Here is a 27990-nt window from a genome sequence, read left to right on the forward strand (position 1 = left end):
AATTTTGGAATTTCGGACATATAACATATGAAGAACAATCAAGTTCAAACGAACAATATACATCAATAGAACGGTGATAAAAAGGTCAATAGAAAAAGATTACAGAATTACGGGGATATATGTATGGCCGACATTGCTTGACAGGCCAGTACGGGTTAAAGGCAAGAGCGTCCATTGCAAAAACTTGGGACAAGTCGGCCTGGCTCATGAATTTATATCACTAGATAAATACAGTTATAAGAAATTCGTTGACAAGTTAAAAAAAGTTCGGCCACAATCAAGAGGTTAATTTCGGGCATTTTTTTATGTGTTCAAGGTTGGTCACACTGTGGCATGCATGAAGACGATCTATTAACAACGTGTCCGTAACTTTCTTATTGCTGACGCCGCCGTTCTTTTTCCTTTTGTAACGGGGTATTCTTAACATTATAAAGCACGTTTCTTCGTTACGCCAGTACAGTATTCTGTTCAACTTGTTCCGGAACACGGTTGTAGCTGGTACTCTAACAGAACTATGCTTATCTTTATTATACCTTTCAACGTAAAAAGTAACTGATGAAATGTATTAGTCTGTATATGTGAAAACTTCATGTGAAATAATGTATTGGGTAACCATGGAAACGGAAACTCCAATACTGAAACGCCACCATTCTGATGATTCTTGAAAATGATATTCATGTTAAGATCACATGACATAGGTGCACTAGTGTCCTCTAACTATTCATAGAAGATATAATTTTGTGAGAAACTAAAGAGAAAGCAAGTGACAAACTTTAGGTACAACACCTAAAATGAACGATATGAAAACCATTTCATCAAGGGAGCGTAAATTGTTCCATCCTTAATCCCCCATTCGTTCTATCCATTTATTGCGAACAAAATAATGTCAAATTTTGATCCCCAGTGTCATTTATCAACAGACCGGTGACATCTTAATCGATTCCTGTGAAAATGTTACAAATATAAGAGTGATTTAGACCCTTCCGATTTGTTCCTTAAAATTGAAATTATCATGAGATATTACAAACGTATCCACGTAATTCCATTTAAGCCTTTGAAAACCCATTACTGAGTTTCACAATTCTGCAATCTCCATTCATCATAATAAAGAACTGTGCTTAGATTGCGGCAACACAACCATGGAGGAATCCATGACCAACTTATTGCTTTTAAAATTACAAAATGTATCTAAAGTATGCAATAACACCGAATTTAAATCACATAGAAGTGTATCAAATTATTAAGTTATCATTATTTTTGCGTTACGACACCGAGATCGGAAACATCTGCGTGACAAGTTCTTTTGAACAACTTAATTCTGGTGCTATTATTTGAAAATATGTAAAGAAATGTCTGTACTATAGAACTGACATTTTAATTCTGATTACACGGCAACAAATCACAGACCTAATACATGGGTGTTAACACATACGCACGCACGTACACACAGATGGTTCAACATACTCATATACACAAGTTGATTAACATGTGACACAATCTGCGAATGATGACCTCGTCCAAATATGTACCAGATTTGCAAACCAGTTCAACCAGGGAGTCTACGCTCAAAACATATGCTCAACTTCCTCTCACGCACAAAGTCGTTTACTCTCTAGAATTCAGTCCCAAACATAAAAAAAAAATAAAATAAAAAAATCCATAGTAACATTATTGACTGTACATATAATTATCCAGATTTCTATAATGGATATATTATTAATTAGAAATATGCTGTTCTTGTTTTATTGATCACATGTATATATGTCACAGTTGCTGCATCAGCCAGTTCTTGATACTATTGGCATTATTTGCCATCCAGTCTATGTTTCTCTGAATACTCTCCCTTGCTTGAACTCTCGCACGGGAGCCCGCGCCCGCGTCCGGGTACTTCCGGAAAAATGCATCGGCCTGGATAATTATAGAATGTTAAATTAACTTGAAGTGATAAATACATATTACATGGACATGAACACATCTTACATATATTTCTGTGCATCAAAATGAAATTTATTTATTTGTTATAATTTCATTGTTTAATAATATGATCTACAGTTGTTTTAAAAAGATGCTTTGTATGTAATACATTCTTTTCCTTGTTTCTATTTCTATTGAATTCTAAAATAATAACTTATTACCTCTTGCAGTTTGAACTGTGTGTTATATTTGCTAATAATGTTAGGGATCAGTCTGCCTAGGTAGCGGTTATACAGCGAAAATCTGAAAGAAAAAGAAAACCCAGTTAAAGCGAGATAACTGCGATCAACACATAGAAGGAATCATCACGCGGTTGTCGAATGTGTATTATTACTATAGCTAGATGTTCAGCACGTTTACTTAAGGTTAGTCCATTACGAAAATACGCATTGTTATAGAGGTTTTATGAAATATACCGCCGAGACAACATACTTGGGGCTCAGTTGTTGGTTGTTTCATTCATCGCGTGTCCCCGAACCAATACAGATATCAGATTACGTGGTATGACATTCGATTTTGACTGTTTTTGCACGAAATTTAAAATATCCTTTAGCATGAACACAATATTAATTTGCATGTCCCTTATGCTATATATATGAACTGTACCTGACCTGTTTACTAAGTAGTCATAATTGGCTCTAACCCAGTCCCAGGCTAGTGAGTTGCCTACAGGGTTCCGAGATATGTACGTGATAACCGTGAAGAAATCCTGGGAACGTATCTTCTCAGTATCCTTGCTGTATTCCAAATACCTGCAACAATTCAAGGATTAATTATAATTGAGCCGAGCCATGAGAAAATCAACATAGTGGGTTTGCGACCAGCATGGATCCAGACCAGCCTGCGCATCCGCGCAGTCTGGTCAGGATCCATGCTGTTCGCTAACAGTTTCTCTAATTGCAATAGGCTTTGAAAGCGAACAGCATAGATCCTGACCAAACTGTGCAGATGCGCAGGGTGGTCTGGATCCATGCTGGTCGCAAACCCATTATGTTGGTTTTCTCATGGCATGGCTCATATAAGACTGTATATTTTCATTCTTCCTCATACCTTGATTACCATAATTTTACAACTAATCACATACATTATTGACAGTTATGTAGATGTACACAGTTATATTTGTATCAATTCGCTTCAAATTATATCTATTTGCGCCAACAAGTACATAACAATGATAATACCCCATCATGTATATAAATCTTTGAAAGTTTAGAAATAATTTATCAATGATAATGATAAATAAATACAATATGAGTATATTTGAGGTGCCATACAGCTTTATGGGGAGGGGAAAGATTGCAACAGAATGCAGAGGGGTTGGGTGTAAGAATCAGTTAAGCATATAACACTAAACCTGATATATCTGATTCACCAAAAATAAAAAAAAACATAAATGTTTCGAACAAACTAACGCAATAAGTTTTCCAACCTGTTAAGTAGCCAGATATGCTTGGTATTAGCAAGGCCGTATAAAAGTTTGATCTTTTCTTGTGGTACAGTTTCTTGTAGATATTTGTCCCACATAAAATCCCAGTCCGACTCCGTGCCCCCTGAACTCATTCCGTACTTGTACACGTATGTTCGTATGTTAGGTGATATGCTGTAATAAAAGGAGAGCTATTACACATGCCTCGCACATTCAACTAATTTGATATCATTTATAAAAATAGTTTTTCTCAAATTTATTCAGTATGGAAGAACTTAACTGTATTTATTATTATTGTTGTTGTTGTTGTTTTATGTCATATAGTATTCATAGGGAAGAGGCCGTATGTCCTATTGGCACTATTCTAGGTGGATGACACTAATCTGTTCGTTTAGACATCACATGTGTGTATGCAACAAACTCAGTATTTATAGTACATTAACCATACAGCAAAAATAAAACATGCTGTGAAAACATGAACCAAACAAGATAAACTGCTATACGTACAATTCACCGTTGTCAATCCAGTTCCTGAACTTCTGTGTGGCATTGCTAAGGCAATCGTCATCTACGAAGTCACAGGCCAGTTGTATTATATTGGACCGCATCAATCTACAAAACATTCTGCACCATGTTATATTGTTTACTATTTATTTCAAGGGAGGGTCCTCATTAATGTTGGGAAATATGTGGCTCTACAAATTTGCTTTTCACTTTAATCAGCTTGTCATGTTTGTGTCTGCTATTATCATTGTCGTGTGTGTGTTGTTGATATGATATGATATATTTTGCATTTACATTAGCAACACGATATGATCATAAAGTGATGCTTTGCTTTGTATTATATACTTCAAGCTGCTAAATAATGTACTGCACACTTTTTTCCAACAAATTCGATGCTTATTGTTTAACGGCATATGTTTTTTAGAGAAAATTTATGAAAATAGAAGGAAAGGTAACATTCAGTTCAGCAAAAAAGCAGAGAAAAAATGAACTCTCACTTATCAAGATGAGATTCCCCATCTTCCCATGTTAGTCGATCTAACACTGGTCGCACTTTTTTTGCAAAGTATTTCTGAAAATATCAAACATAGATATTTGGCCTGTACTGTAAGTAAGAGTGACGACATAAACTCAAAAAGTATCGTGCATAGATATATGTCCTTTACTGTAAAGGCCATGGTAAATTCAGTGAATATTATGCATACATATTAGGCCTATACTGTAAGTAAGGATTATGATAGTAGGACTACAAGTATATAAATACATAAATTTAGAAACTGAATTTCTACGAGGTACCTTAAGTTGACTAAAATTGGAAATTTCACAGAGGAATAATACATGAATTATTCTAATCTAATCTTTTAAATATCTTCTTTCAGTAGAATGTAGATCTATTTAAACAGAGAAATATGTCTCTTAAAAACACCGTTACATATGAAAGTGCACAGACATGGAAAATACTATCTAAAATCTAAATATTCCAGAACTTTCGACCACTGCAACAAAGAGAATATTTTGGTTTCATAACTGGACATGTTTCTAGATTTTGCAGATACATACCCGCAAATAGTCAAAATCTCCACTTGTCATGAACATATCTTTCAGATATGTTATACCACTGTAGGCGGAGTCCCAAGGTAGATGATGCTGTTCTTGGTCCAAATATTTGGTCATTTCCATGGCAACGTCGTAACCAATATAACCGCCTCGGGCTAGATTGAAGGCATCGTCAACAAGGCCAGTTCTGTCGGCAGGGTATGGGATCTATAGTATACAATTTACGACATAAAAATGCCTAACGTAGGGCACATTTCGCTTTCCGCTCATTGGAATTGAATTCCTTTAGGTACACTCGGGGTAATACCACTATTCCGTTTTGCAATATTCTAATATCTAGCAATTTCCCCCAGCATATCAGAAAGAAAGTTCAAAATAAGTATCATGACTGACTAGTAAAACGGTATCTGGAATATTTTTTATAATCAATTCTTCTGAACGAATCTAAATTAAAAGGCAGCTATAATGATTCCGATATTAAAATTACGACTGAAAAAGAGATGACAAATAATTTACTTATGAGCTGGTATATCTTAAACACATAGTAGACGTTTGAATTGTTCTTTTCTACACAAAATTTAGCAGGAAAGTTAGTGAAATATTTTACATACAGCGGATGGACCTTGTGTTTCCAAAGCGTTTGCTATCCTCCGCCAAACACTGTCGGGGTAATTTACTCTGTAGAAGCCCGTGTCATTTACATTAAATTTGATCAAACTGTTTACCTGGCTCATGTCAGTGTTCACTTCAAATGTTACTGGAAACATAAGCAAACATATTATGCAGTAGGTACTATTAATCATGTAAATGGCAAAATAAACTTTAAGTTCCGAAATTAAAAATATATGTAGTGTGTCCATGTAGACAGATTTTTTATTTATAGTAAAGATATATAGGTTGAAATGAAATGTATACAGAGAAGCTGTTGCCTAACATCTGTGTATAAGTAAAACTGTTTCATATTACATATATAAACCGATTGAACACCAACCTGAACTTTCATCTTTTGTGATCCAGTTGATTTTATATTCACTGTTGTCTAGGTAGTCGAGCTGCACGTACCATCTGTACCTGTAAACAACACAGTCATTACATATCCTTCGAAAATATGCATTTGAAGCTACAACAATTATTGCTTTTGTACAGTAGGAACTGATAAATTCTATAAACAACTCAATTGGAAGCATAGAAGGCAGCCAAACAAAATGATAATTGAATCTCTTCATAAGAGGTAATATCTAACACCGACTTGATCAGATATATTGAAAGGACTCCGTTATCCCAAACGACCAGAAAATGTTACAACACTGATTTCATGTTCAGCATTACAACACTGATTTCATGTTCAACATTACAACACTGATTTCATTTTCAGCATTACAACACTGGTTTCATGTTTAACATTATAACACTGGTTTCATGTTTAACATTACAACACTGGTTTCATGTTTAACATTATAACACTGATTTCATGTTCAGCATTATAACACTGGTTTCATGTTTAACATTACAACACTGATTTCATGTTCAGCATAACAACACTGGCTTCATGTTTTACATTACAACACTGATTTCATGTTCAGCATTACAACACTGGTTTCATGTTTAACATTACAACACTGATTTCATGTTTAACATTACAACACTGGTTTCATGTTTAACATTACAACATTACAACACTGATTTCATGTTCAGCATTACAACACTGGTTTCATGTTTAACATTACAACACTGATTTCATGTTTAACATTACAACACTGGTTTCATGTTTAACATTACAACACTGATTTCATGTTCAGCATTACAACACTGGCTTCATGTTTAACATTACAACACTGGTTTCATGTTCAACATTACAACACTGATTTCATGTTCAGCATTACAACACTGGTTTCATGTTTAACATTACAACACTGATTTCATGTTCAACATTACAACACTGATTTCATGTTAAACATTACAACACTGATTTCATGTTCAGCATTACAACACTGGTTTCATGTTTAACATTACAACACTGATTTCATGTTTAACATTACAACACTGGTTTCATGTTTAACATTACAACATTACAACACTGATTTCATGTTCAGCATTACAACACTGGTTTCATGTTCAACATTACAACACTGGTTTCATGTTTAACATTACAACACTGATTTCATGTTCAGCATTACAACACTGGTTTCATGTTCAACATTACAACACTGGTTTCATGTTCAGCATTACAACACTGGTTTCATGTTCAGCATTACAACACTGGTTTCATGTTCAGCATTACAACACTGGTTTCATGTTCAGCATTACAACACTGGTTTCATGTTCAACATTACAACACTGATTATATGTTCAGCATTACAACACTGGTTTCATGTTTAACATTACAACACTGATTTCATGTTCAGCATTACAACACTGATTTCATGTTCAGCATTACATTACTGATTATATGTTCAGCATTACAACACTCATTTCATGTTCAGCATTACAACACTGATTATATGTTCAGCATTACAACACTGGTTATATGTTCAGCATTACAACACTGTTTAAATGTTCAGCATCACAACACCGATTTCATGTTTAGCATTACAACACTGATTTCATGTTCAGCATTAAAACACTGGTTTCATGTTCAGCATTACAAAGGAATTATTCAGTATCAGAGGACAAACTACTTGGCAGCTAGACTATATGACCGTGAATGTGTTGTCTGCATTATTGGACAGAAATTTACATGAAATTAACAAGGCGTAAACAACTGTTTAATTCATTCAAATACATGGATCATGTGTACATTATCAGCGGTGCAAACAAAAATCCAACAAACACAATACAGTTTTCAATAACTTTCATTAACAGCGGTATCAACATTTTTGTCTAATTTGCATCCGTATTGAATGCAGGTTTTCAGTAGGTATACATGTAAAAACAGATTTACCTAAAAGGCGATTCATTTTCGTCGTAATTCATATTTTTATCCGCTAAGAAGCGGTTCTGAGCTGCTGTGACACGTGTTTTGGTTCCGCTGTTGTCATACGTTATGTTGATGTAAGGTAGACCCATCTGCAGGGTCCACGTATCCATAACCTCTTTAACACTATACCCAGCCGGTACCTTGTGATGGAAAGAAATAAGTTAGCATAACATCCATGTTGTGACCCAAACATAAATTAATCCCACCGTGCGTGTTTTAAAATTGGATATTAACCAAATCTGAAAACAAACGGTATACGTACTGCCAGTATACTTGTTTCGAAAAGTCATAATAAGTGTTTTATCAAAAGAAAAAGAAAGATTTAAATTAACATAAAATAATAAAATCTGTAAGAAGATCCTTTGGAAGCACAAAATGCAACCAAGTAAAATTATAGCGAAATCGATTTGATCGAGTCTGTTCATGAGAGGTAATGCACGGCCATGAGAGATAATGCACGGCTACTAAACCCTAGCTCTACCAGCAAAAAGTGGTGATAAGGAACGGAGCTATCATCGGTTTCAAAATGTAAACTGGTGAGTAAAATTTATATTTTACATCATATTTTTGTTGGCAGAACTTATTTAAAAATCGGAGAATGTAGTGCCGTGTAGGAACATTTTTACTGTAGATTGACTGTAATTTATATAAAATATTACGTAAATTGTGATGTCAAGAGCTTTTCTCCTGATTCGGACGTTTGTAAAGTTTGACATTTGTATTCATTCCAACTAAATTTCGATGCACAGACACACTATATGAACATTATTGCGCATGCAACTTGTCTAAATGTGTATGATTCTCACACAGATATACGTTAGTATTAATGAAATCTCCCGTAAAAGAAATATACTAGCATTATTTAAAAGTGGTGGCGCTTTTGCATCAGTGATGGCGCCATACAGTAGTGGTGGCACCGTGGCGGACAGTTATGGTCCGAGAGCTCACGGACTTTTATTGCAACAATTGAGGCCAAAGGAAATTTATACCTTTTTGGAAATAATATTTCATATCCTCCATGAAAACCGATTTCTTAAGTGTCAAAGCCGTGCCTTTCTATATTTTGTTCACTTATGTTTGTGATTCGCTTGTAAAAATATTAGGGGGTAGGGTAAAGTTTACGCCTACCAGTTTTTTCACTGTTTGATTACAGTAACATCTGATTGTAAGTAAATGTATATATGTCAAACAATGTCAGCTATGAGAAATTCATCAAAAAGGAATGAAGGTCAAACTTGATATTCAAGGACAAAGGTCAAATGTATGTAAAAATCACAAAATTGGCATATTTGAAATTTATTTTTACTCAAAACTAGTCTGTCATCATAAGTCACTCATCTTTATTTATGTAATGTGTATATCAGCCAAAGTCAGCAATACAAATTTTTCGCAAAAAGTCAAGATCAACCCTGATATTTGAAGGTCAAAGTTCATTTTCATGCAAATATGTGAAAAGTGTTACCTTTACTTTTTCTTATCTGTTTTATATGTCTATACATTATTAGCCGCTGAAGTTACTTCGTTTTAATGTCTGTCTGTTAGGCGAAGTCAGCAGTGCTGATGTAACCCCAAAACTGCCAAGGGTAAAGCTAATATCAAAGGTCAAAGGTCAAATTTATGTGAAAAATCGCATGTATAGCTTCCTGATTGAAATATAACAGATATTTTATCAATATTAGTAATTGCTTGTGATTTATTTTGATGTATATATGCCCCACAATGTCAATAATAAAGATATCATCTGAAATGAGTCAAAAAGTTCAAATGTGATATTAAGGGTCATTGGTCATTTCCAAGTAAAAGAATGAAAAAATAGCTCTTTAACTTTTCTCTTTGTTAATAAATATCTTGTCGATATTAGTCAATGGTATCAATTCGTTTAATGTATAAATGTTAAGCGATGTCTGGTATGCACATCTGATCAAGGTCAAACATAATATCAGAAAACAAAGGTCAAAAAAAGTGTGTAAAATGTTGCAATAATATCACTTTTTGTAATAATTCTTATTGTTTAAAAGTTTTTGTTTTGTCATTTTTGTAAATGATCGCTGTTCGTTTTACTGTTTATATGTCAGACGATGTCATGGAAGAGATTATCGAAAATGAGTCAAGGTCAAACCTGGTATTAAAGGTCAGGGGTCATTTTTTGTGTAAAAAATTAAAATGTAGCATACTTACTCATTACTTTGTTCAAAAAAAGCTTGTTATTATAATTCACAGTTAGAAATTTATTTTAATGTATACATGTCAAGCAATGTCAGCAATGTAGGTCTTATCCCAAACCTACCATCAAAGGTCAAAGGTCAAATTTGTGTGAAAATTCGCAAAAATAGCATTTTTGCAATGATATTTCTTTATTGCTTTATGGTATTTTTGCCAAAACTAGTAACTGGTCATTATTCATTTTAAAGTATATATAACAGCATATTTAGTTTTTCTTTGTGAAAAATTATCTTGTCATTTTTTCATTGAAAATAATTCTTGCTTATGTATATTTGTAAGGCAGATCTAATTTCAAAAAGAGGGATTGGTAAAGCTTATATCAAAGATAAAATGTCAAACTTGTGTGAAAAATCGCAAAAATAGCATTTTTGTAATAATTTTCATTGTTTAAAGGTATTTTTGTCATTATTAGTAACTTATAGTTATTTGGCCAATGTCAACAATGAAGATAATTATCATCATGCATGAGTCTAGATCAGCCATGATGTTAAAGGTTAAAATTTATTTTCAGGTAAAAAATCTAAAGATAGCACTGTTCCTTTTTTCTTTGTGCAAAAATATCTTGTCGTTATTACTCATTGGTGTTAATTCATTTTAATGTTAACATTGTTAAGCAATGTCAGCAATGAAGGTCATATACTAAACAGTCAATTGTTAACGTAATAACAATGGTCAAAGATCAAATCTGTGTTAGAAAATCGCAAAAAAAGAGAATTGTTTTATTATAAATTGTATTGTCTTCCATGGCTGAGTGGTTAAGATCACTGACTTAAAATCACTTGCACCTCAGCATATATGTTCGTGCTTCATTTGCAGTGTAGAATTATTCATGTCAGGAAGCCATCCAACTGACTTACGGAAGGTCGTTTTTTATTTACCCAGGGGTCCACCCGTAATAAAATATTGCCCAGAGGGGCACCTTGGGTCTTCCTCCACCACGAAAAGCTGGAAAGTTGTCATATGACTTATAATGGTGTCGGTGTGACGTTAATACCAACGTGTGGCATAGGTCTGTTGATGCGTCAAGTGTGGTGTGCTGTGTGTTGTGTGCTTGTCACCTTCCGCTTTCAGCCTCCGCCGCTGGCTAGCCTTCTGGTGAAAAAGAAGCCAAGTGCGTAAGTCTTCCCTGCCAGTATATTGCCTCTCTGCAGACAAGCCCTTTTGCAATGCCTCCCAGTTGGCGCCACACAGTAAATGAGCACCTTGCCGCCTCAGGCAGAACTGCAGGGGACTCGGAGGAGGTCTGCCCCCAGACATGTGGCATGCCAGGCCCACCGGTGTGTGGACACGCCCTGATGTACATGGAAAGACCCCCATCTATGGGACAAATAGCCCCTGTGTTCCCAGGGTAGGGTATGAACTCGGAACTAAGGGTGAGGTAACCCTGACAGAAACCTAGAGAGTTGAAAGCAGAGGTGCTTGGCCATTGGCACTCTCTTAACGAACCACAGCACCATGCAATATCGCTATGACTACACAGTCATCCGGTATTCAACAATGTGGTGCTGAATCTCTGAGGTCCCTCCAGGGAGATTCAGTGCCGGGTTAGCCTCGACAGAGTCCACCCACAGCTATTGGGGGTCCCTCTTTCAATCCACAACATGCAAAGAGAAGAAGGAGGAGCATACCAAGGAGGAGAACCAATCCGCATTAGCTTTTCAGGTTGATTCACTGGAATGCGGAGGGTGTCTCCAACAAAAAAGCTGAACTTGAGCATATCCTCCATGAAAAAGACATCAATGTCTGTTGCATTCAGGAAACTCACCTTCAACCAGAAAAATCCTTCAAAGTCAGAGGATACCAGTGTTTTCGCTGTGACAGAATTGGCAGACGAAAAGGAGGCATCATGACATTGGTCAGGAACAACATCAGTGCTGTCCAGACCAACATGCATATGCATATGACTCCGAGTTCCAAGTTCTGAGCCTCAGAAAGAACGATTTCAACTTGAAACTTGTGAATATATACTCTCCAGGTGACAAAGCTCTGTCCCTGGACAAAGTTACAACTGATGAAACCAGGTTCATCATTGTAGGAGGCTTTAACAGTCACTCACAAAGCTGGGGATATGACCATCTGGATAAACGTGGAGAGGAAGTGGAGACCTGGCAAGATGATAACAAGCTTAACCTAATCAACAAGCAGGATGATCCTTTTTACTCCAGAAGCTGGCGAACAACGTCAACCCCTGGCCTTGCTTTATATACTGATGATATACATGGACATGTCAAGCGGGATGTCGATGAGCAACTAGGAGGTAGCGACCATCGCAGAGTCCATCTTACTATGGACCGTATAGCCTCTACTTCACCTAATATTCCCAGACGGAACTACAAGAAGGCCAGATGGACCTTTTACCAAAGTCTGAGTGATGAGCTCTGTAAAGACATCAGAGTGGAAGGTAGAGACATAAACCGGGTTGTCAAAGACTTCAACGCCAGTATACTAAAGGCTGCTTACAGCGCCATTCCGGAGGGGAGCAAGAAAGGAATATAAGCCCAACTGGAGTGAAGAGTTGGAGAATCTACATTCAAAGCTATCAGAAGCCAGCGAGAAAGCAGAAAACAATCCCCCACAAGAAAGTAAAGTAACCTTTCTCTACAGCGAGCCAAGGCCAAACTCCTCAGGCACAAACTGGAAGCACAGAGGAAGAGCTGGAGAAACAAAACAGCCTCGCTCGGCCTAGAGCGAGATGGCCAAAAGCTGTGGAGATTGACGAGACACCTGGACGATGAAGACACAGGAAGAGGCTCAGTAATTTTGGAAGAGAATGGTGAACTGTTGACGAGTAAACAAGCGGCAAACACTTCTGCTTTCAACTACAAAGATGTTTTCAACATCCCCATCAACAGGGAATGGCAAAGGGAAGCCCGAAGAGAAAAATGGGAAAGGCAGACAAGTCAAGTGACATCAGAATGCATGAAACAGAGTCTTTAATTACATGAGCTACAGACACCTCTTAGGCAGTTGAAGACAAAGAAGTCTCCTGGACTAGATGGAGTCACAAATGAAATGCTGACCCATCTAAGCACTGCAGCAATTTGCAAACTCCTGGAAATTTACAACTTCAGCTGGACACAAGGACTGCTTCCACAGATATGGAAAGAAGCAGTCATGATCTCCATCCGTAAGAAAGGGAATGATCCAAAGAATGCTGCAAGCTATCGACCAATCAACCTAACCAGCTGTGTTGGAATGACCATGGAGAGGATTGTGAATGCACGCCTGAAGTGGTACATGGAGACTAACAACCTACTCGCAACGCAAGCTGGCTTCAGACAATTCCGCTCAACTGAGGACCAGTCCACTTATCTATCGCAAGAGATAGAGGACGACTTCCAAGAGCAGAAAGTCGTGCTTATAACATGGATCTGCAGCGAGCGTTTGACAAAGTCTGGACTGATGGACTCCTCGTCAAACTGGTGAGGAGTGGAGTAGGAGGTCACATGCTGAGGTAGATTAAGTCTTACCTCTACAACATGAGAGCAAGAGTCAGCTTAGAAAAGCAGTAGGAAGTTCCTGTTGCGTCATGGTGTCCCGCAAGGCGGAGTCTTATCCCCTACACTCTTCCTGCTTTTCATCATTTCTGGTGTCTGAACTACCGAAAGGAGTTAAGGCTGCACTCTACGCTGACGACCTGGTGTTATGGTGTAAGGAAGAACATGCCACAACAGCCACACACAGGATGCAAGAAGCTATCAACAAGCTTTCAGCTTGGGCTGAAGATTGGTGTATCTCGATCAATACAGAGAAATCGTCCACCACACTATTCTCCCTGTCGTCAAAGCAGAGGGCGGGTAAAATCAAGATGGGAAATACTTCCCTGCCGAAGCAGACGAGGCAAAATACCTTGGAGTGACCTTTGACAAACGGCTTACCTGGAGACCCCACATTAGTCAAGCAGAAGAAAAGGCCCGTAGAAAGCTTGCGATGATGCGCAAACTTGCTGGAACAACGTGGGGAGCAAACGAGCAAATACTCAAGACAGTATATCAGGGAACAGTGATATAGAGTATAGCTCAACTGCCTGGTCCACTACTGCCAAAACTAACCAACATGCTCTAGACAAGGTTCAAAACCAAGCATTGCGGATCATGACAGGTGCTACAAAGTCTACACCAATCTCCTTCATGGAGAAGCTAACGTGTACACAGCCGTTACAAGACAGGAGACATGCAAAGGTCCTGCTTCAAGCAGAGAAATTCAGGTCTTTTCAATACCATCCCATGAAAGCCAAATTGGATGGCTACATCAAAAATCGGCTCAAACGTAGCAGCTTCGTTCACGAGGCAAAAAAATCTCAATCGAGAGTTCAAAACTGAGCTGAACATACCAACGACTCCCCTAGGTAGTGAAGACATTATAAACCCACTAGCAAATGATCTGTCCTCAGTGACTGTGGGACTTGCTGTTCCTCATCTTGACTGTGGGAAGCAAGAGGATGAAGGTATTCGGAAGATTCTCACACTGGCTATGATCAATGAAGACAATCCTCCAGAAACATGGACTCAAATCTAGCCAGGAGAATGCAGAGCCTAAGTATAACCTGCAAAGTAGCACTTCAGTGGATTCCATCTCATTGTGGACTTGCAGGCAATGAAGAGGCAGGACAACTGGCTAAGCTGGGAGCTCAGTCAGAACAACCAACAACACCTGTGAGCTACAAGGAGAAAGTCACCATCATCAAGGCACTAACGAGACCAAGGATAGAGGAAATAAAATCTGGAAAGTAGATGCTTTTCATCTCCTTGATTGGTCTGAACAAGTGATGCTGGTCAGGCTTCGCTCAGGGTACAACAAGCTCAATGCTCACATGTACAAGAAATACAGACTGGCACCATCACCAACTTGTCCATGTGGTGAGGAAGATCAGACTACAGAGCATATACTTCAAAGATGTAAAAGGCATGACCAGGAGCGAGCTGCGACTTGGCCGGTAGATACCTGAATCCACCAGAAACTGTATTGAGGATCTGCGGCAAACCACAAGTTTCATCGAGGCTACTGGTCTGACAGTGTAGTCGCGAAGGAAGAAAAAAAAGAAGAAGTTAATACCAACAAAACAAAAACATATTTCCAACCTTTGTCCCAGATCTTTATTTTTCTATTCTGTTTTATAACTGATATTATCTAAAAGCCACATTTTCAGAGTTTGACATTAAGATTATGTTTGACCTTTATATAGTAGGGTCTACCTTGACAATCTTTTTTTTTCGAACAATACACAATTATAAATTTCAAGAAATGTCGATTTTTGTGATTTAACTTGCGCGAAGATTACCTTTGACTTAAATTGCATGTTAGATCTTTGAACTCTTCACTGCTGGCAGTGTCATGATATAAATATGTTGAAATCTCTACAGATATGTGTTTAAAAGTGATAACATATTTTCAAAAAGATAAGGAAAATAAAAATGACATTTTGTTTTAGAATGACATTTGACTTTTAACATAAGGCTTGACCTTGACTCATTTCTGATAATATTTTCTTCGATGACATTGTGGGGCATATATACATTAAAGCAAATTCCGATCAGTTAACCATTAGCCTGCTGCCGGCAAGTGATTCTGCCTTTGCCACCAGTGCAGACTAAGATCAGCCTGCATATTCAGTCAGTAATTTTTCAATGAACACCCCTTCAAATAATAGATGGTACTGCTCAAATTGAATGATGGACAGGTCCATTATATAAATTTAACAGAGTAAATGTTAATAATAATGACATTAAATAGTTTTGAACGTTTTTTCTTGCTATTTTCTTAAACAATTTTGATCTTTACTTTTGTTATCACGTTTTGGTAAACAACTTTCGTTGCTGACATAAAGAATTAACATCAATGGCTTACAAGGACAAGATAATTTTGAACAAAGAAATAAAATAATAATGCTATCTTTTGAATTTTACCCGAAAATGAACGTTAACCTTTAACATCAGGGCTGATCTAGACTCATGTCTAATGATATTTTCACCACTGACATTGACCCATATATATGAAACTTCATGGAACAACTGTAAATTACTAATAATGACAAACATACTTTGAAACAATAAAGTTATTACAAGTTTAGAACTTTAAAAGTTTATTAGGCAATCGGCATCGTAACCTGCCTTTTGCCATTTACAATATCTTACTAAGATTGCTAAGACATACAATCAACATACAAATCATACATTATTAAACCTCATACAAAGCATGCATTCATCAACATACAAACACACGAAGTAATACATTCAACATTACACCGAGACGCAGCAATAGTAGCAAGTTTTCCCAAACGAAATTTCATAGCATTGGAAACAAATTTAGACAAATTTCTAATAGTTTTGATGCTCTTACTAGATAACAAATCAGCAAATCTATTAATAGTAGGAAAGCAAGTAACAATGTTGTATTTCTGACGTAGCTCATAATAAATTTGACAGCACAATAAAAAGTGGTACTCAGATTCAACATTTTTAATACATAGTTTACAAATTACCTGCAAATCTACCACCTTCAGTTTCTAAAACATGACATGTCTTTTTTCACAGACCCACTATCTACTACATCTAAATATTTCTCATATATAAATTCAGTCTTGAATTTTCTATAATACTCAAGTTTAGGTTAATTTGATATTATATCATTCCACTCTTGTACATACTGATTTCGTACCCTTTGTTTTAACAATGGTAAATAGTTTATTATATCAAATTATATCGAAGTTGGTAGCATTACCATAAATAACCATATCCAAGGCTGTTTAATAAGTTTTTGTTTTACAGACAAAGCCCATGAATGTTTTTGGTTTACAATATCAGATTAAGATAATTCAACAAATATTTTATGAGTTAGAGAATCGGTGTTTTTCATTATTTTTATCCACTGTTTCAAAACACGCTCTTTACAAATTAATGACAAAGGAAAACGACCAAGTTCTCCCAACTCTGCAGCATTAGATGTCTGAGTATGAACACCAAGGATGCGTTTACAAAAGCGAAAATGTAGTTTATCAATTTCTTTAAAATTATAAGCGCCCTATATTTCTGATCCATAAAGAAGTATAGGAGTGACTAGAGAGTTGAGTTTTAATGTCAAAAGGAACCCTACTAAAACAGATAATAAATTGTTATACGCTTTGAGAGCTTGATCGTTTAATGTTTTGACAGCATTTTGCATATTAAATATAACAGACATTTGCGTATTAATTCCAAGTGGACTGTGGACACCTAGGACGATCGATTTTTCAAGGGGACTGTCTCAACATAATTTAATCATGTGATGTGTGGTAAGAAAAAGCATGCCCATAATGGTGATGAGGTCTGGCTTATTATGCTACATTCTCGTATACCAGAGGTTTACCATGGTTTCCTGGTTGTTCGTCTCGGGGAAAATGATATGCCACAACTGTGTGATAGGGGATATAGATTTGCTTTGTCTGTACGTCCGTCCGTCCATCTTTCCGTGAGAACAAAATTGTGTTACACATATCGCCAAAGGTATTTGACCTACCGTCATTACACTTATGGTCCAATCTATTGCGACTTTGTCAGAATGTTTGTCTTTACAAAATGTCGGATGAGTTTGAAACTAGGTCTAGCCGGTTAACAAAGTTTTTTCTATAATTTGCCATAGTGACCTAGACTTCATAAAGACAAATTTGCTAATTACATCAAGTAGAGAATATTCCCTGTATATTCCTATGAATTAACTTAGTGACCTAGTTATTGACTAAAGACAACCTAGTTTTAAACATGACAAAGAAATTATAAGAATAAAACTTTCTGACCAATTTTATGTAGATCACGTAAAAAATAAGCCTTAAGAGTGTTAAGAATATTTTTCTATGATATGCACTTTGTACAGTTTAATTTTTAACACTCTAGGGGTTACAACCCAATATAATGTATTCTTTGTACTGGTTTTTCAATAGGTAATAAATCACTATTTCAATAATTTACGGAAACGTACTAAATATTCATGAATACTAGGTCAATACTTACAGACAATAACACTCTACAGACTAAACTGTTTGTCTGATCTGAACGAAACATAGTCATAATGTTTGCCTTAAACAAGTCTGGTAAAGTTTTGAAATTGAAATTTCTTCATAATTATGTTGTTAAAAAGTAGGACGGTAAGTTAAATCATAGAAAACCATTCTTAGCACTCTATGTGCCATATTTGTATATAAGACTTAGTCACAACAGTTCACCTTGAACACTTTGCGGTAAGACATGTTAATATGCAATTTCATGAACGTCCCAAGTCATTCAGTACCTTTAGCGATATGCGTAACACAAATTTTATCTGAAGAAAAGACGGACGGACGAACAGACAAAGCTAAATGTACATCACCACCTCATAGTAGTGGCATAATAAGCCAGACCTTATCACCGTTTTTCGCATGTATTCAAACCGCACATAATAAAAACTAAATTATGTTGAGATGGTCCCTTTGAAAAAATCAACCGCCCTAGGTGTTCACACTCCACTTCGTCTTAATTAAGTCGCAAATGTCTAATAAAATTTAACACCTAAGTAACAAAAAGAATCAACAACATCTAATCTTGCACCATTAATACACCAAGTAACATCGACTTTTTCAACTATACATATTTTAAGTTTTCTTAACATTTATTTTGAAACACCAATTAAATGAGTAAAGTCTGCAGGCTTTCAGGACTTGTTGTAAATAATGCTATATCATCGGCAAACAATAACATGTACACAAATAACACATTTAAATCATTATCAGCCAACTGTGAGAAATCAATGATATTTCCAACATCACTTACAAATAAAATAAACAATAAAGGAGAAAGTGGTTCCCCTTGCTTAACATTAAGAGTAACATCAAACATGTTGGAATATGACAATGATACAGTATCTTTAACACAAGATTTAACATTTTGATAAATAGCTTTAACCACGGTTACAATCTTACAACTAACTTATTAACTTGATCCATAATGCTCCATGATCTAGAATAGCACAATGTAACTTGAATTTGCCAGATAAAACTTTCTGAATAATACTATGCAATATAAATATACAATCTGATGTACTATGACAATCTCTAAACCCAAATTGGGCCTCCACCCTTTTTGTAGATATGAACAATAACACCTTTGCTCCAAGAATCAGGATATTTACCTTCTTCGTAAATAACATTAAATGGTGCAATAAAATCTTTAGAATCAATAAAGAAATCAGCCACATTATTTGTTAAATCACAACTTTAATGTTTTTTCATACATGATATTGTCTTTTGTATTTCATCGACTGTAAATTCACAGTCAAGCATATCTATGTGTAACGTTTCATCCCTATTTACAAAATCTTCCGAACTAAACGTATTTTCATGCTGTGTGTTAGACATATTACCAAAATATTCAACAAAGCTATCAAAACCGACATCGCTTTTTGCATTGCTAGACTTTTGTTTATGTTTCGTTTATGTATTTCTAAAACATTTTGGAATTAGATTTACTCAAATTTGACAAAGTACTCCTTTCCTTGAAAAAGTATTTACGTTTAGCCTTCATTTTACTAACATTTATACATTAAAATCATCTGGTATCACTGACTAATATCGACAAGATATTATTAACAAAGAGGAAAAATAAAGAGCTATGTTTTTTTTTTCATTCTTTTACTTGAAAATGACCTTTGACCCTTAATATCACTTTTGACCTTGACTCATTTCTGACGATAACTTTATCACTGACATTGTGGGACATATATATATATATATTAAAATAAATCATGAGCAATTACTAATAATTATAAAGAATATCTGTAATATTGGACAGGAAGCTATTCATGCATATTTTTGACCTTTGACCTTTGATATTAGCTTTACCCTTGGCAGTTTTTAGGTTACATCTGCACTGCTGACTTTGCCTGACATACAAACATTAAAACGATTTAACTTCAGCGACTAATAATTTTAAGACATATTAAACAGACCGGAAAACAGTAAACTTTATTGTTTAACATTTTTGCATGAAAATGAACTTTGACCTTCAATTATCAGAGTTGACCTTGACATTTTGTGGTAAGATTTGCATTGCTGATTTTGGCTGATATATACACATTACATAAATGACTTATGAAAAAAAAACTATTTTTGAAGAATAAAAATAAATTTCAAATATGCCAATTTTTGTGATTTCTACATAAATTTGACCTTTGACCTTGAATATCAAGTTTGACCTTCATTTCTTTTTGGTGAATTTCTTATTGCTGACATTGTTTGACATATATAGATTAATTGACAATCAGATAATTACTGTAATCAAACAGTGAAAAACTGGTAGATGTAAACTTTACCCTACCCCTAATATTTTACAAGCGAGTTTTACCTACCCTATCACAAACATAAGTAAACAAAATATAGACAGACACGGCTTTGACACTTAAGAAATGGGCTTTCATGGAGGATATGAAATATTGTTTCCAAAAAAAGTATAAACTTCTTTTGGCCTCATTTGTTGCAATAAAAGTCCATGAGCTCTTGGACCATTAGCGTTAGAACATCTGACTACAAATGTGTAGTTTTATTCATGAGAAATAAGGTATGATTAATTAACAGGATTGTCATTTACCTTTTTGAATTTAATGTATTTAAGGTTTTTTTTAATTAAGAGAAGCATGCGTGTGAATGATTAGTGCACGACATTTTTTTTACTTCTAAATATTCAAGTGTCATGCAGACACTGAAATCACCTCTGTCATTAATTAGGCTGAAAAATCGATTGATTCCTTTGTTTTCAACAAATAGAAATGTCGAGGATAAAAGAATATCAGAAGTATTAAAAAAGATGATATAGAAATATTTGAAAAAGAAAGTGTACGTCATTTCTGAGTCGCGACCAGAAGAATTCCACATGATGATGTTGCATGTATGTTGTCTCTAGATGTAATAAAATGATTTAATGCAGATAGAATACGGCTGGTTAAATGTATAACGATACATTTCTCGGGAAAAAATGGCGATAGGAAATATTATGTGGTGGACACTATTATTTTGGAAATTTTTAGCTACGAACTGTTGATTTCTCTCTGTTCTTTTTACTGGAAATGTGTCGGTTATATGAGAAATAAAACTGTTCAATTTGTTCAGATCTTAAGCAATGTGGACATGTCATTTGGTAGCCGCAGTTAAACAGAAAACGCATACCATAGCCACAGCGCCACCACTTCTGTATAGCGCCATCACAGGTCATTGCGATAGTGCCACCACTTTGAAAAATGCTGGCATATTTCTTTTCATGGATATTTCATTATTTCTAATGACCGCCTGTGTAAGTATCTTACATATTTAGACCATTTACATGCGCGATAATATTCTTATAGTGTGTCTATGCATCAAAATATAGCTGCAATACAGACAGCTGTCAAAATGTACATATGTATGAATCAGGATAAACGATCTCGACACCACATTCTTTTTAAATATTTAAATGAAATAAAATTCAGCCTGTAGTAAAAGTGTTCTTACACGGCACTACATTCTCCGATTTTTGAAACACATTTCATCGATAAAAATATAAGACAGAATGTCAATATTTACAATTTGAAACTGGTGATAGCTGCACCACGGAAATGACGATAGCTCTTATCATCATCACCATTTTTGGTGGTGGCGCTAGGGTTTAGTAGCCGTGTAATGGAAAGTGCAATACCTCTCACGGCCCCTAGCATCGGCTTAAGCGGAACTCTTTTACAAAGATATAAGCAAAATAATAGAAAACTTGGTTTGATTGAGTCTGTTCAAACAATAATTCTAAATTTACTAATAGCATTTTATGTCGTATATTGAATAAAAAGTAATTAGGATTACCTACCTGTCCCAGGTCATCCCAGAGATCATTTGTAGTAGCTGTAGACCATTCATATTTGGTCAGATACGTTGATATACCGTCAAAGAATGGACCACTTCCCATCATCTCTTGTAACATTCGGAGTATCGCTGCTCCCTGAGACGACATACATTGTCGAAATATTCAGTAATTTATAATTCTGATAATAAAATTGAAATAGAACAAGCCACCGTTTTTGTCATGAGAAATAGTATTCACATAACATGAAAATTCAACTATAGGAAAGGTGAAGCGCAGTCAATAATTCAGGCTCACACTCTAACATCTACATCGATTCAGAAAAACATCAAAACCGATGCAGGACATTAGCTAAGGAGCGTTATTATAACAATAATATTAAAGTGCCGATTATGATGTGAATGGTGAATTTTGCGTTCTCACCTTGCTGTAAGAGACAGTGTAAGAGACAGCGTTTCCACCTTGCTGTAAGAGATAGCGTTCTCACCGTGCTGTAAGAGATAGTGTAAGAGACAGCGTTTCCACCTTGCTGTAAGAGATAGCGTTCTCACCTTGCTGTAAGAGATAGTGTAAGAGATAGCGTTTCCACCTTGCTGTAAGAGATAGCGTTCTCACCGTGCTGTAAGAGATAGTGTAAGAGACAGCGTTTCCACCTTGCTGTAAGAGATAGCGTTCTCACCTTGCTGTAAGAGACAGTGTAAGAGATAGCGTTTCCACCTTGCTGTAAGAGATAGCGTTCTCACCTTGCTGTAAGAGATAGTGTAAGAGACAGCGTTTCCACCTTGCTGTAAGAGATAGCGTTCTCACCTTGCTGTAAGAGATAGTGTAAGAGATAGCGTTCTCACCTTGCTGTAAGAGATAGTGTAAGAGATAGCGTTCTCACCTTGCTGTAAGAGATAGCATCAAAGACTTCAGTGATCTGGTTCGGATGGCTTACAGGAACCACGATAGGGTGTGAGTTGATACCGGCATCTGTCACCATCACAGGTTTAACATCGTCAACAATCATCTGATCCATCTGTGAAGATTAACACTTGTCATCGATAAAGTGAAATTCTCTTTACTCTGCATACTTTATACCAGTAATCTTATTCTACAATCTTCTAATTTATATATTAAAACTACATGTAATAATAATAATAATAATAATAATAATAAAGCCTTTATTTAACGAGGAAAACTCATTTGACGAACAACATCAATCTTCCATGAGGCCCTCAAAACAATACATAACATTCACATCTAAAATATTTACATGTACATTGTAACATATAGAAGACAGACAAGTGCATTTAATACCAGTATTTTGTTTATACTATAACTATACGAAGTGCAATATTATAAATATTAGGTATTATGATTGTGTGTTGTGCCAAGCTATGTATAGTGATTTGAATTGCCCTACTGATGATGCTCTTTTTATATGACTTGGTAAGGAATTCCAGATAGTAGCACCAGAATATGTAAAACTTTTTTTTAAATAGTTCAGTTTTCGGTCGAGGAAGGTGAAGCTGCAAATTAGAATCTGACCTCAAAGTTCGAGCATGTATGTCATGTATATCACAGCTAAATGTAAATGAATTTCTGAGGTGAATAGGTGCTTGATCGTTTAGACTTTTGTACATTAAAACTGCTTTTTGAAATATTACCCGCTCCGGAAAAGTCATCCAGTTTAATTCTCGAAATAATTCAGCAGAAGGGGTATCGAAGTCTTTATCAAGAATTAGGCGAGCTGCTCTTTTTTGAAACTTAACAATTTTGTCATGTAATTCATAAGGTCTTGTGACGACGCTATGACAACTTCATTTATGATGACCACGGCTACTTAAAGTTAAGATTCCGTGAAACTTTTTCATAAACCATGTACAAAAATAAGGGAGGAGCAAAACAAAAGCGAATCACTGGTACATTGCTGACTTAACTCAAATATCCCTTTACATACTCAAACGTCAAATTTAGCGGCCAAGGTTCGGTTTCCGTGTAATAGGTGCAGAAAAATATCAAGATATGATTTCAGGCACCTTATTCATATTATTATGTATCAGGAATCATAATAAAGATAATAATGTATGCAAAATCCAACACGAAGAGACTGATAACGTATATAACAAAGGTATTATTACCATTTCCCAGTCAGGTTCTGTAACATCGACACCAATGTATTCTACAAAGCTTGCAAAGCCTTCATTTAGCCACAGATCGTCCCACCAGTCCATTGTCACTATGTTTCCAAACCACTTGTAATATAAACAAGTATTAACCAAATAAATAATATATATAATCAATTAACTACCGGTAACTGACACACATTTCTTTAACCCGAATAAAACGGGTCAAGCATTTATTTTACATTTTAATTAGGATTAGTGTTAGTTGAATCTAGCATAATTTTCATAATTTTCACTCTGCTTTATTGAATAAAATCTTTTTAGAATAATCTCGTCTTCGTCAATTTATAAATATTGTTTATACTGACCATATGAGCGATTTCATGGCCGACTACGACGGCGACACGCTGCTTGTTGGCCGCCGACGCTTGGGTAGCATCGTAGAGCATGTTCACTTCACGGTAGCCAATCAAACCCCAGTGTTCCATAGCTCCAGATATAAAGTTTGGTATAGCAATCATATCTGTATAAAACATATTTGAATGATAGATTAAATGTGAACAAGACATTTATTCAGGCTTAAAAGCTCTGAACAGTCTTTAAATTACTCCTGAAGAGCTTTATATGTCTAAGTGATGAGCAACTATTTATCATCTATATTGGAGATGAAAACATTTGTTAAAAAGTGATTTTTAAGGTAAGTAAGAAGCAAGTATACCATTTTTAGGAAGTGGAAAAGGTACTTTGAACAGATCTTGGTATTTTTCCATGGACATCTTCATGACGCGCATGGAGAACCTGGCTTGCTCGATGCGGTCAGGGGTAGCAAACACTCGTATCTATGGTAAAATGAGAAGAAATTAATAGTATGATAACCTTATGAAGCAGACATACCGTCACCTCGTTTGTTACTTAATATAAAGCGTATTCTTTTGAAATGGTTTTCAAATTTGCATCGGGTTACGTGTGAAAATGTTAAAGGTAAAACAAGAAAGATAGTTTGCAAATATAACTCCTTTTTTCATTATGGTCTACATAATGAAACAGAAATGGCTCGTGTATTATAAACACAGCTACATTTCTCGAGAGACAATAAAACGGTTTTAGGTTTATTTATCCTGAAGCTTCAGTACCTTTGTTCCATATTTTGTAGTATCTGTAAGATTCTTGAAATCGCAGACGACAAAACACACGAGGTATGTAGACATTGGAACAGAACGTCTGAAATGGGTCGCTTTAAGGGTAGAATCATGTTCCCAGGCTTCTGTATTCTGCAAAATAAACAAGAACTTTTGATTTTAGTGTTGTATTTTTTTATTTCATGAAAGTTAATGCCTATTCTTACGATATGATACACATTACGTGTTCAAGAAACTTCTGTGTTTCAAAAAGATAAATAAAACTTATCGACAACAAATTTATGAGCACTATATGCATGAGAGCCGTAAATCGACCAAGGTAGATTTATTTGAAGTAAGTATGTGCTGATGATTGGTAAATAACACTTACTGCACACAAATTAAAATATACGACTGTAATGCCGGGCGAATTGTGTAAATATGCTACTGATCTATTCCCCACTCACTAACTAACAAAATAAGATATTGACTGTGCGACTAGAGTATACTTACAGTTTCGGGCATGTTTGACAAGGCTATATACCCATCTCTGTGCACAAGTGTAACCGTATACTCGGCCTTGATGTTCGGTTCGTCAAAACATGGAAACGCTCGTCTTGCGTCCACTGGCTGGAACTTGGACGATGCCAGGTGCCTTTTAACATAGAAATGAAAAATGAGATAACAATTATATATTGCATCTACAAGGGATGTAAAAAGAGAAAACATTCATATCATAGTATAACACCGATATAGTTTTGATTAAATTCAACATTTTGGAACACGCTATCATATTCTAAAAGCAGGATTAAATGGTATTCCGTTAAGGCCATCATTCTTCGCCCCCTTCGCCTTGTAGATTGGCAATAGTGCGACAAACGTTGCGAAGAGGTGAAAACACGATACGAAGATGTTTTTGCGTTCTCTCAGGGAGAAATAATAGGATTGCGATACTTGGACGCAAACACACGATAAAGCGATAATACTGTGCGATAGTGCGATTATACGATAAGAAAAAAAACACACGAAAACGGGATAATAGGTGGGCAGTGCGATAGTATGATGCGAAGATACGGTGTGATGGCGCAAAAGTATGATGCGAAAATGTGAAAGCACCTTTTTTGCGTCGTGTTATCGTGCTATCACATCATATCTTCTCGTCTTTGCATAATATTATCGCACTGTCACACTTTAAAATCTACAGGGCGATGGGGCGAATGACGATGACCCTAATGGAACACAGTAGGATTGAGTGTCAGATGATGTGTTTTTTAATCTAGTACCTGGACACTTTTAATGAGGCCAAGGTAGCGCTGTCAGAAAATATTTACAAATAACTCAAATAAAATATGATACATATCTAATTTAATCACCATCAAGTTTTTTCAAGCGTGACTTGATTTTGCCGTACGTTTGTGTAAACATATTTCATTACTTCCTAATTAAAAAGACGATGTCCGCTATTTCGTTTAGTTAATATTTATTTGCGAATTTAAACATTTGAATGAATGTGTACGTGGTTTCAGTCATTATTAAATTGTTTTAGCTTTTTACTTTTTCACACAAAAATGCTTTGAAATGCTCCCAATGTCAGCTTTTGAAACATTTTTGAGTGAGAAAGTAAAAAGCTATAAACAATTTAATAGAGCATTTAAACCTGTCCCAGGAAGCACCCGTTTTCTTTATTTTGCTTACCTTTCTTCCTTTGTTATAGAGTTAACATATGTACTTTTATAGAATCCAAAAATTTCTCTTGTCAGCGAACCATCAAACTGTAGTTCCAAGAATGCACGAGAAACCTGCACAGGTGCTGTTGCTTCAATCACCCAGAACTGATTTTCGCCGTACCAGAATGTACGTTTGATAGGAATATCTTGTCCATTAGCATATCTCAGCGCAGTCTTAGTGATGTTTAGGAAGTTTGCATGTATAAGAATGTAATTTGTGGACTGTGTGATGTTTAATTCAACAGTCTCGTTACCATAAAACCAGCCGTTGTTTTCGTAGAAATTTGGATACAATGTAATGTCATGGTGCACTGGTATTATGTAACGCGGTAGACGAAGATTTTTCCATGGTTCCGATGTATCAATAGTTGTCGGAACTGCTGTTGTTTGCGGAACGGAATCTGTAGATTTGGTACCAGTCGCAGGCTGCTGGTCGCCATCATCAGCACCATTACACGCCGAGTCTGTTAGGTACCAAACCACTACCCCTGTTACTACGGTTAACACAATTACGCACAATACCAGAAAATAACAACATCTTTTATCCAGTGAAACTTTCTTTCTCTCACCTGTACCATCTAATGGCTCCTGCATTTTCACTTTCTTACTTAATTTTGCCTAAGATTATCCGCTTTAAGTTATTCTAGTTCACAGTTTGCATATATGCTGTTATTTAAACCGTGCGTTTATTTACAGATAGGTAATGAAGTGCCGAAATGTCTATATTTACAATATACAATAATAAATTATAACGTAGTTTTCAGTTAAACAAACCGCATGTATCCTGTTTTTGTGGTGGAGTGAGATTGTAAATCACGTATCCTACTGCTTGCAAAAAATGTTCGTACATTGTTTGAGCATGAACCGTGAAGTAGAATGGAGATTTGTAGCGTTCAGGTGAGAATGGATTTTCGGCGTTTACATACAAGTGCATTATACATCAATATCAAAAATGCATATATCCATTCTATAACATAATTATAGGAGACTACAGATTAAAACAGCAATATATTACAGGAAAAGGTATATAGAGCGTTTGCAAATCGTTA

The 27990-nt window shown here is 35.8% G+C and overlaps 2 protein-coding genes across 2 annotated transcripts in view; both read right to left on the reverse strand.

The window, feature by feature from the left end:
- LOC123564283 (kelch-like protein 2) overlaps positions 1–27990 on the reverse strand; it is a 318752-nt gene that overhangs the window by 287681 nt on the left and 3081 nt on the right. The gene's annotated exons all lie outside the window — the stretch shown is intronic.
- Positions 1357–27747, reverse strand: LOC123564289 (glutamyl aminopeptidase-like). Its single transcript, XM_053536893.1, has 18 exons — positions 26910–27747; positions 25728–25869; positions 25230–25367; positions 24815–24935; positions 24465–24619; positions 24112–24225; positions 22872–23006; positions 21995–22126; positions 7902–8077; positions 5952–6031; positions 5572–5717; positions 4964–5167; positions 4402–4475; positions 3908–4012; positions 3404–3574; positions 2586–2726; positions 2136–2217; positions 1357–1908 (listed from the first exon to the last, which is right to left on the reverse strand). Exons 1-18 carry the CDS (start codon positions 27533–27535, stop codon positions 1765–1767), a joined length of 2886 nt encoding a protein of 961 aa, XP_053392868.1. The 5' UTR covers positions 27536–27747; the 3' UTR covers positions 1357–1764.

Source organism: Mercenaria mercenaria, chromosome 2 (assembly GCF_021730395.1).
Source record: "Mercenaria mercenaria strain notata chromosome 2, MADL_Memer_1, whole genome shotgun sequence".
NCBI lineage: Eukaryota > Metazoa > Mollusca > Bivalvia > Venerida > Veneridae > Mercenaria > Mercenaria mercenaria.

What these genes read in the sequence shown, in the direction of transcription:
- LOC123564289 (XM_053536893.1), bottom strand. Translation starts at nt 27,535, where the DNA reads ATGCAGGAGCCATTAGATGGTACAGGTGAGAGAAAGAAAGTTTCACTG. An exon ending in TCTATAACAAAGGAAGAAAG is followed by an intron (nt 25,870 to 26,909) that starts GTAAGCAAAATA and finishes CTATGTTAAAAG; the next exon opens with GCACCTGGCATCGTCCAAGT. An exon ending in TCTGGGATGACCTGGGACAG is followed by an intron (nt 8,078 to 21,994) that starts GTAGGTAATCCT and finishes TTCCATCACAAG; the next exon opens with GTACCGGCTGGGTATAGTGT.